General features: G+C 32.9%; 1 protein-coding gene across 1 annotated transcript in view; it reads right to left on the reverse strand.

Annotated features, from left to right (window-relative positions):
* The window catches only part of LOC129225529 (beta-mannosidase-like), a 38,277-nt gene extending 27,594 nt beyond the window's left edge, over positions 1-10,683 (reverse strand). The window contains exon 1 of the mRNA XM_054859961.1: positions 10,166-10,683. Within this exon, the coding sequence (XP_054715936.1) occupies positions 10,166-10,310 (145 nt within the window). The 5' untranslated portion in view covers positions 10,311-10,683. The remainder of the gene's footprint in view (positions 1-10,165) is intronic.
* Positions 10,684-10,806: the final 123 nt, after the last annotated feature.

The raw sequence follows: 10,806 nt of genomic DNA on the forward strand, positions 1-10,806 counted from the left end.
CTTAATTATACTTCATCAGTGGATCAATTCTTCAAACACATTATACTTTTAATTATGCTATTAGCAGGGGTCTGTCCAGGATTTTTCACAGGGTCCGTTTTTTGTGAAAAGTCAAATAATTTTGTGAAAAATGAATTAATTTTGTGAAAAATGAAAAAATTTCGCAAAAAAAAAAAAAAAAAAAAAAAAATCTTTTTTTTTTTTTTTGTTAAAACAAAATTTTAGAATTTAGGGATGGCACAAACTGCATCAATTAAACTTAAAGTTGAGTGTTTTTCTCTTCTATGACGAGAAAATCATTCTGGATTTTTTTCCTGATATTTGGCGGGGGGGGGGGGGGGGGGCGGCATTGCTCTTTCAAGTATCAATATTTATCTACCATTCTGCATTATGTTAAATTATACTACGTAGATATATTTCTGTACAGTATTTAAAATAATGGTAACAAAATTATAAATAAATAAAACAAAACTCAGAATAGGGTTCAGCATTCAACTCTTTGACCCAAGACACTCTTAAAAAGCACAGAATTTCGTTTAAAACTTATAAATTCCGTGATTTTAACAAAAATAAAAAGATATTTCAATTGTTTACCTCTTAACAAAGCGTAATAATCATCAAAAATTCGAAAAATCGGATTCCCATAGCGGATGCAAAGAGATCGCAATTCTCAAAGTGAAGGCATCAAAAGTATAAAAACGGCTTGTAAAAGAAATATTTTTGATAAAATTATTTTAAAATTGCATTTTCGAGTCCTATGATAACATATCATTAATATCTGTGAGCACAGTTGATCCCCCCCCCCCCCAAAAAAAAAATAATAAAATAAAATAAACCATTTATTCAGCATTTTAATTTTTGACTCATAATAGAAAATGGAATTTTGCTTTAAAAACTTGAAATGAGAGTTCTAACAGAAATAAAGAGACTTTTCATTTATTTGAATCCTAATAAAGCGAAGTTAGGTTGAAAAAAGAACAAAATATGATTCCCATATCGGATGTTAAAAGATTGCATTTTTCAAAATGTAGGCATCTAAAGAAAAAAAAAACGGTAATTAAAAGAGTTTATTTAAAGTTAATCATCCTTGTTAGCATCGAAAAATCAAAACCCATATAATTTTCTCCCAAAATAACAATTAAACATCGCACCGCACCGTAAAAACGCTAATATTGACAAGCCGACAAAATGATGAGAATATTTTCTAATCAAGTCATTATAAAGGTTCAACGCCAGACGCTAAGTGGTGATAGTTTTGAAGTTGGTAACCCTATCTGAAGCGATCATATTTTTTCCTCACCCTTACTATCCCTTTGCAGTTCTAAGTTCATTTCGCAGATATATATTATTATTGTTTATTAAATCATGAGCGGAGAAAAGTGCTTACCAATGCCTTTTCAGAAAAGTTTACAACAACACCGCTGCTAATTAGCTGTGATAAAACAAACAACCATTATATTTATTTGCCAGTAGCTTGCAGGAGCATCGCAAGAGTGCCGATTTTTTCTTTTCTTTTCTTTTTTTTTTTTTTTCAAAATTAGCCGATTTTGTATAAGCTGATCCCTCTAATTTGACTTAAAAAAAGGTTCCAAAAATTATCGGTTTATACATAGAAATATGCGTTATTTTGCTTTCAGATTTGCTCTTTCAATAAACAATTTGCGACAGATCCGATCTTGTTTATCAGAATTTTGTGAAGGGTCCGTTTTGTTTGATCGGGATTTTGTGAAAGGTCCGTTTTGTTTGATCGGGATTTTGTGAAAGGTCCGTTTTGGTTGATCGGATTTTTGTGAAGGGTCCGTTAACGGACCCAAATATCCTCTGGCCAGACCCCTGATTAGTATATATTTTCATATACTTTCTAATTGTGTTTTATTTGGAATGTATGAAATATATAAGGTTTAGTGAAACAGCTCAACTTATTCATTTTTAGTTTAATATGCACATGGTGTTTGCTTTCTTCTTAGTGTTACCATTACTTAAAATTTCATTTTGGTTTCAACAAGAAGTCTGTTTGCAATGGAGGAAATAGCTCAAAATAAGAGAAAAAATGCTGCAGAGCGTCAGAAATTATGGAGGCAAAGGCACAAAAATGAAAAAGAATATTTGAAGATGAGAAAGAAGCAAAACAAAACATATTATGATAAAGTGAAAGGATTGATATCAGAATCTGAAAAGGCTTTGGCAAGAGAAAAGGCGAAGCTTAGGAAAAGAAAAAGTAGAGAATTAGCAAAAGTCAGACATGGTAATGAAACAAAGAAATCTTTAACTCCGCAAGCTTTAAGGAGAATGATAAAGAGTATAGAAAGAAAACTTCCAAGATCGCCTACTAAGAAGCTTTCTATCATTACAAATTTAGCTCAAAAATCTGGTGTAATTCTAAAAACCACCCCAGTTCCTAAAGCTAATGTTTGTTTAACTAGCACAGCGCATAAATTAGTAACCGATTTTTATCTTCGAGATGATATAAGTAGAGTTGATCCTTCAGCTAAAGCTGCATTAGTACGGCGTAAGAAGAATCAAAACAATGCCATAAATCCTAGGCGGTATTTATTATTCACAATAAGGGAAGCTTTCCAAATATTTAAAGACACATTTCCTGACATTAAGATTGGGAAATCATCATTTGTAGCAATGAGACCTAGTTTTGTAAAACCATATAGAGGCATTCCCCAGAACATCTGTATTTGTCGATACCATGAAAATTTCGAAGAAATTTACAAAGCAATAGCAGAAGTATTACCCACCTTTAATGTAGGATCACCTAAGGATTTAATAGATTTTATTTGTTGTGATACATCTTCATTTGAGTGTATGAACTCTGAATGTGTGATTTGCGAAGATAATATAAAAATACTTTTTAAAGAAGTAGATATCCAAAATGAAGAACAGCGTATTAGTTATTTTCAGTGGAAAAGCATTGCTGGACGTTTTGAGAAGATAAAAGTAACTGAAACCATCATTAATGCTTTACATGATTTGAGAAAGCAATTGTACCCTTTTCTGCTTCATTTATTCACTCAATCCTCAACTCAGGCATATTTTCAGTATGCAAAGAGCAACACAAATACTGAAAGTATTGTGTTGCAAGTAGATTTTGCAGAAAACTATACCTGCCTTTATCAAGATGAGATCCAGTCTGCACACTGGTCAAATCCTCAAGTTACTGTTTTTACAGCAGTCATATGGTGTGAAAGTGGCCAAGTGAAATCGTATGCTATTGTTTCTGATAACATAACACATGATAGATTTTCTGTAAATGCATTTCTTTGCAAAATTTTAGAAGACTACCTTAAAGGAAACGCATCTGTAAAAAATGTAAGCATTTTTTCTGATGCTTGTGCAGCACAATTCAAACAAAAATACAATTTTTCTAACATGTCTTTGATTAAATCAGATTACAATTTGAACAAACTTAGTTGGACATTCTTTTCAACAGCGCATGGAAAAGGAGCTGTTGATGGAATTGGTGCTGTTGTTAAAAGATACGTTTGGGGTGAAGTACGTGCTAAAAAAGGAATTGTACGAAATGCTGCAGACTTCACAAAAATCGTTGATGGAAAAACAAAAGTCAATGTTATCCACATTTCAAACGAAGAAATCGAAACAGCCAAAGAACGTGTGTCACCTCAATGGGAAAAAGTAAAAAGTGTGAAAGGCACGCAAAAAATACATTTTGTTGAAGCAAGGCGCGATGCAATCCACTACAAGCCCTATCCGCAACATCACTCATTCATAAAATATAGATTTAATACCGAAAACATTGATGAAAAAAGTGACAATACTGATGATGACAGTGAGGTTTTACTTAGCTCAGAAGCAAAGAATGAGAAGCTGCAATGTGGTCAATGGGTATCTTTAACATATGATGGTGCATGTTTTTATGGCATGATAACTGCTGTTATGAATGAAGAATACCAGGTTAAGTGTTTGGTCCCAACAAAAATAAAAGGAGTTTTCAAGTTTGAGCCTGATGAGCACAGTATTTGGTACAAAAAAAAAACAAATTATAGCTAACGCTGATGCTCCCACCTTAATCAACTCTCGAGGATTTTATAGAATATAATTGTTTTATTATTTATTAAATTTTCCATGCCTTAAAATGTAATAAATGTTTAAAAGTTCTATTATATGAAAATAAATGTATCGTATCAATTTAGTGTCTTAAAAGTGTATCAAATGTTACATTTGTCCAGAAATACTATTTTGGACAAATTGTCACAAGAGTAACGTCACAAGAGTAACACTCTGTTTTTTACAAAAGCAAGTGCAATATGTTAACTTGTAATCAGATAACTTTTTTGCTACTATCCTTTTCAAGAGCAATAATACCTTTGGTAAATCTCTGAATTTCAATCTATTATTCCTGTACAATTCACAGGACTTGTAGCTCAAACTTAAAATTTGAAATTTGCCTTTTCCATTGGTCACAAGAGTAACAAATGTTTAATCTTCTCCCAAGGGAAGCAAAATTTCTTAAATTATAATTCAAATATGTTTTTTTAAGCAAAACACACATGACTTTCTGAAATAATCCTGAATTTTAACCTAAATGTATAATGTGACATAATAATTGGAAATAACCACACAAATTTTCTCTGATGGTCACAAGAGTAACGGTGGACGTACCCATAATATTTGAAACTAAAGTCGAAAGGCTAAATCAGTCTCGATTCAGATATGCTGTATCACAAGTCAATATGAGAATAGAATAAATACCTTTGCACTAAAAAAATGAAATAAGAAATCAAGTTCAATAGCACAAATTGCAGATTACTGCAGACAAGTGTTCAGGCATTACAAGGAGCGCACTTTTCAATATTTTTTCAAAAGAACTGAGCTTAAGGATGAACAGGTCACTGACAAAAGTAACAAGGCAAAAAATCAAGAAGCTTGACCCTCTGAGGGTCATGAGTTAGATGCGTAAAATTCTTTCCCATGAAAATTTTTTTTTTTGAGGAACTTGCCATGTAATTTCAAGTGCCCTACCTTCTATCAATGCCTAGCTATTGCCCTGCACCTTGGACCATTTGATACAGGGCCGTATCCAGAGGGGGGCCTGAAATGTTTTGTACCGTAAAACAGAATTTTTTTTTTTAATTTTTAATGTTAGAAAAGGAAAATAACTAATTTTTTTATTATTAATTTTGTAACTATTAAGCGAGTGAAAATTTGAAGGAATACAGAAAAAGAAATTCTAGTTCTCATTAGCTGCAAAGCATACTTGAAATTTAGATCTTTAATCAGGACTTCTTGCTATCTTTCCCAATTCAATTCAGGGTCGTCCATGGCTAAGACAGGCCCCCTTGTCAGTTTGGTAGACTTGCCCTCCTCCAGGGGTGTGCACAGAAATTTTAGGACCCGTCACAAATGACTTTTTGGGCCCCCTCCATATTGTTTACCCCTATTTTCACCTCTAGTTTTAAAAACGCTGGGCCCCCTTCAGGCTCGGGCCAACAGGTGTCCCTTCTCCTCCCTGTGCACGTCCCTGCCCTCCTCCCTCTAAAACTCTTACAAAACTTACACTGCACCAACTCCCCAGGGGCCGGGCGCCTAGTTTCCAATTAGGCTAGTATGTGGTTACCAAGATGTGCCAAATTCAGCTTCTTGATACATCCTGAGTAAAAAATCTAAAATCATGATTCTCGCATTTTTGTAGCATATTTTTTAAGATACATTTTTGTGACTGATATGTTTCATGTTTTGCCATTTATTTAATACCAAATTCAGTATTTTGGAAGTTTTTTTTTTACTGCTTGTTTTTATCTTACTTCTACTGCATACTGTTAATATCTTAAGCATGAGAAAAAAAAACACTTACTCAACCCTATTTCATTTTCTGCACTATGTGTGATTGAAAAAAAAAATGTTTGTCCTGAGAAATATTTCGTTACATTTATTTCTAACTTAAAACGGGTGTGTCTCACAAAGTTACAATCATTTTTGTAAGATTGTGCAATTAACTTCTGAAAAGTGCAAATAAAGTCATTTGAATAATTTAAACTGTTCTAGAGTCTTTGAAAATTATTTAAGATTTAAAAACTCTCGGAATTTAGTTCTTCAACTCTCTTAACAAGAGAGTTGAAGAACTCTTAACAAGAAAATAAAGTATGAATTGTCCAAAAGGCGATAGAATATTACTCTTTCGTTCTTATTTTCTGAATCTCTACACCTTTTCTTTTAAACCATTTTATATAATTTTTATACTGTAGGACATTTGATAACAAGAAGTTCTGTCTAGAACTAGACGAGCCTACTTTCCCGTATACCCATACTACTTTCTAATACCTGATCAATATTCTCAAAAATAGCTAAAATCACAAATGTTTTCAAACATAATTTTGAAATACTTTAAGCTGATCTCTAGGAATAAAATATTCCTAACTCATCTAAAAAAAACTTAGAAGCGTAAAAAAACGAACAAATAAAATAGCAGCAACTTTTAAACAAAGCAGCTAATACAATTTTTTCCATTAAAAAAATCTTTAACAGCTTCCAAAATGAAAAAATAATAATTAAAATTAATAAGCTCATTAAAATAAATACATCATATCGCAAAAAAATCGTTTCTTTTTCCCCTGTTGCCAAAAACAATTTTTAAGTGAATTAATGCACTTACCAAAATAAATAAAAACAATAAAATGTCAACTTAAAGAAATAATTTTCATTGTCAACAAAAAAAAAAATTCGTCTGCGCATATCTTTATGTAGAAACATGACTTCGAGTTTATTTGCCGAAAACTGAATACCTAAATTAAAACTTTAGCGTAAAAATAAAAACAAGTCAGATCAACAATAATTATTTCACAGTCAAAACCATAGCTGCGGAGTCAGAGTCGGAGTCAATCTCATTTTGGGGTAAAGGAGTCGGAGTTGAATATCTAAGAATCGAAGTCAGTCATTTGTCCTCCGTGTATAAATTTTTGCCAAAGCTACGAAATCAGAGTCGAAGTCGGGAAGTCGGAGTCCGATTAATTATCAGGCACAGGAGTCAGAGTCAAGTGCCCCTAAATTCTTGGAGTCGAAGTCTGGAGTTTGGCGTCAAGAGCTATTTCCAACAAAATTTGTTTGAAGTAAATCCGCTTTCAAGTACGGAATCTACATTGACTTTCAGTGGTTCAGTTTCCCCGTAGGCGCTAATGTTAAGGGATTTGAACTGTTCAAAATTGAACGGAAAATTGTTCAAATCAAAAAGATATTTATATACAAGTTTTTCATAAACGCTTTTTCCTACAAAGTTTGTTTGAAGCAAATTCGCCTCACAGTTCGGAATTGCCTTGAATTTCCCCGTAGGCGCTAATGTTAAGTTTTCTTGAACTGTTCAAAATTGAACAAAAAATAGTTCAAATCAAAAAGTGAAATATGGGAATGAGGTGTCCTCGCCGAGATCTTTCGAACAAAAAAAAGTTTGTTCGAATCGGACTATTCATTCAAAAGTTATTAGGGGGGACAGACAGACAGACAGACATTTTTTCCTATCTCAATACCCTACTTTCCAATTTTTAATTTTTCGATATTTATTTAATTATTTTATTTATTTTTGAATTTTTTTTTGTTTTTCGCGATATTTTTAAGATGCATTAAGCCTTCTTTCATGCTTTTTTCTTCTTTTTCTGACTTTTACTGGGAAAGTAGGCTAAAAAAAGGGGGGGGGGGGGGGTGTTGGGGAAGTGATCAGAAACAAACTAAACTAAAAGCTGATATCAGCAAATGACAACGTGCTTTTCATTTCTCTTCTATGTCGATTAATGTTAACGATTTGACGAGCAAGCAATTCTTATTTTGATTGATCTTGATTTGCAAAAGAAAGCATAACTTTAAAATAGAGATTTTGTTTGCCTATTTTTCTTCATATTTTTATAGTCTCAATTAGCCCATAAGGCCTCAAAATACAGATTTTTGTATCGATTTTTCAAAAAATTTCATAGTGGAGAAACCTTTGGATCCCCTGAAATTATGGATGGTCTACAGCTAACTTAAGGGGACACTCTCCTGTTAAAAAATATAATAAGAAATCAAAATAAAAATTACAACAGTCCAATAGTGGAAACATTAAAAATCAAGACAAAAAACATCTTCTATGTTAAATATTTTTATTCGTGTATGTGTGTCTATATGTATATGTGTTAGGGCAATGTGTGAATCTGGGCCCCTCCCGAAATTTTTTTTGGCCTTTCTGGATACGGCCTTGGTTTGACAACGAACATTTAGCATCAGAAAATTTAGTGTAAAATGCTTTTGAAATGTGCTCTGTAGGGCGTGACAAGACGTTCAAGACCATCAGTGAGTTAAAAATTACAACTCGCAGATTAATCAAACATATATGAGAAAATTATAAAACAATAAGTAACCAACAGAAATGCTAACAATACTAATCTGATTATTTCTAGCACAGGTTTTGTACCAACGCAAAAGCTTTAGAACATTGTTTGCATAATGTTTTCATAATAGGTGCTTTTGATTAATCCACTATTTTTACTTTTTAGCTATTTGTTGCTTTGCCTCTTTGCTTTTTGTCTTTTCATCTATAAGCGCACTTCTTTTGTATTGAAAAAGAGTTTTTTTTTTTTCATAAACATTAGCAGCTTTCCTGCTAATTTCTGCCTTTATACCTTGCTTTATACTCTTTTATTTTTCAGGCGGAAAGGTATTTATTCAATTCTTTGTTGAACACTTTTTTTTATCGCCAAGGAACTTAAAAAGATTTGCTTTTTCTTGTATAGTACAAGACCTACTTTTTGTGGTTCAATTCATTCCTTCCATCAGTTTAAGCAGAACAGTAATAACTCAACCTACACATAAACCCGGAGCTAATGCCATTTTCAAATCTTGTTAACTTTGTCTTTTATTTGAGTGATACACCTCTATTGCAGCCAGAACCTGATGGAATCAATGACGTGATTGAAGAAGCTAGCGATCTTGGCAAGAAAACAAATTTAGAAACGGAGGGTGATGAAATTTAAGAACTGCTGGATTTTCAACCAAACAAGGAATAAAAAATATTAGCAGGTTATGGGGAGCGTTAGAGGAGAGGAGGAAAATCTTTGAGGCAGCAGAATACTGGCTCAAAGGCTTTCTGAAACTTACAACATCAAAATGACTTTGGTTTTGCAATTTAATATTTCTGTTTATCTAAGATCATTGAACTTATTATTTTATTTCATATCTAACCTCACCTAAAAACAACTTATCTGTACAATGTAATGCGAAATTACACGCAGATTAGTGCAGCTATCACTCAGTCTCACCTGTGGCTTAAGTTTGAGCTATCAATGTAATACAGATTGTGTGATACTGAAACTTTGGCAATTGTGAAGGGGATTCATCAGCAAAAAAAAAAAAAGATAAAATTTGAATTTTTGGCATTTCAAACCCAAATTATGTTTTTCACAATCACGAGTGTATGTGTAGGCGTGTGTGTCGTTGTGCAGACGTGTGTCTTTGTGTAGGCGTATACATATGCAAGTGTTTGTGTATGTGTGCACGTGTGTGCAGGCATGCGTGTGTGCGTAGGATATAGACGCAACCTGGAGATGGTGTTTGCCAGAGGAGCAGCATCGGGAGGGGCCGGTCGACGGTGGCGCTGCAGAGGAAGGCGGGGGGTAAATAAAATCATAGGAACGACATTCAAATGAAAATAATAAGCAATTTGTGATTGCTCAAAAAAAAAAAAAAAAAAAAAAACCTGTCAGTGATAAGGAAGTTTAAAACTTTATGCAGAGAGGCAAATGCGCCTATATAGGCGGGCAAGTGGAAGCTCGAGTCTCCCCCCCCCCTCTTGAAATTAGAACTTCCTTGGTTTTAATATTTTCTTTGCAAAAATGTAAAAACATTTCTTCTCCAGCCATTAATGAACAACTTATTAAAAATGTCAAATTTTAATGACTCTAATCTGTCCTGTAATCAGTTTCCATAGGGAAAATATCTAGCTAAACCACGGGGGAAACATTTGAGCCCCCCCTTGCAACTTTGCATTTGAGCGCCCATGCAGAGAGGTCAATTTTGAATCTGAGTCTTAACCATGGTTTCAATAAAAATTTTATATGCTATTAATTCTCTTCCCCCATCCTCTCTTTTGCGTGGTAACGTTTCTTCTGTATTTGCCTTTATAAACAAAACTTTTTAATAGACATGTAAAAGTTCAAAGACTAATCTACCAACTTACTTCTATTACTATTATATGCTACCCAGGATCCATCCAGAGACACAGAAACAGCTCTTTTATAAACAATTGTATCATTCTTCACTACAGCATTCGCATTAATAAAAAGACTAAGCAACAGAATATTTATTGAAGCTCGTAAAAACATTTGACTGACTAATTCGTCTAAGTAAAATAGTTATAAATGCGTAGATGATCATTAAAGCTCATCTTTTAAATTATGCCAGTTTTATGATATGCTTTTATATACTATGACATTGCGTCAAAAAATTCTAATAAGATTTGTTTTATCAATCCATTGCACAAGATAACAGGAATTATCATACTGAAAAGTAAGGGGACAAATCAGAACACAAATTTGACGGAATACGGAAGGAAAGACGAAAAAAGAAAAATGAAAATGTAAACATTCAGTTATTGCCAATACGTTAACGCTATTACTGAAAACCAGTAGAATATGATCAAAATATCCGGAAATAAGCAAACAGAACTAAATATCTAACGAATGGGTAATAAATAAGTTTTCAAAAAACGCTTTAAAAACAGTTGCACACATTAACAATATTAAGAAAAAAAATGTTTTGATTCTTTACGGATTATGTGTAACTTAACTCTTCTTAGCTTCTGCTTGTTTAGAAACAATT

Source organism: Uloborus diversus, chromosome 7 (assembly GCF_026930045.1).
Source record: "Uloborus diversus isolate 005 chromosome 7, Udiv.v.3.1, whole genome shotgun sequence".
NCBI lineage: Eukaryota > Metazoa > Arthropoda > Arachnida > Araneae > Uloboridae > Uloborus > Uloborus diversus.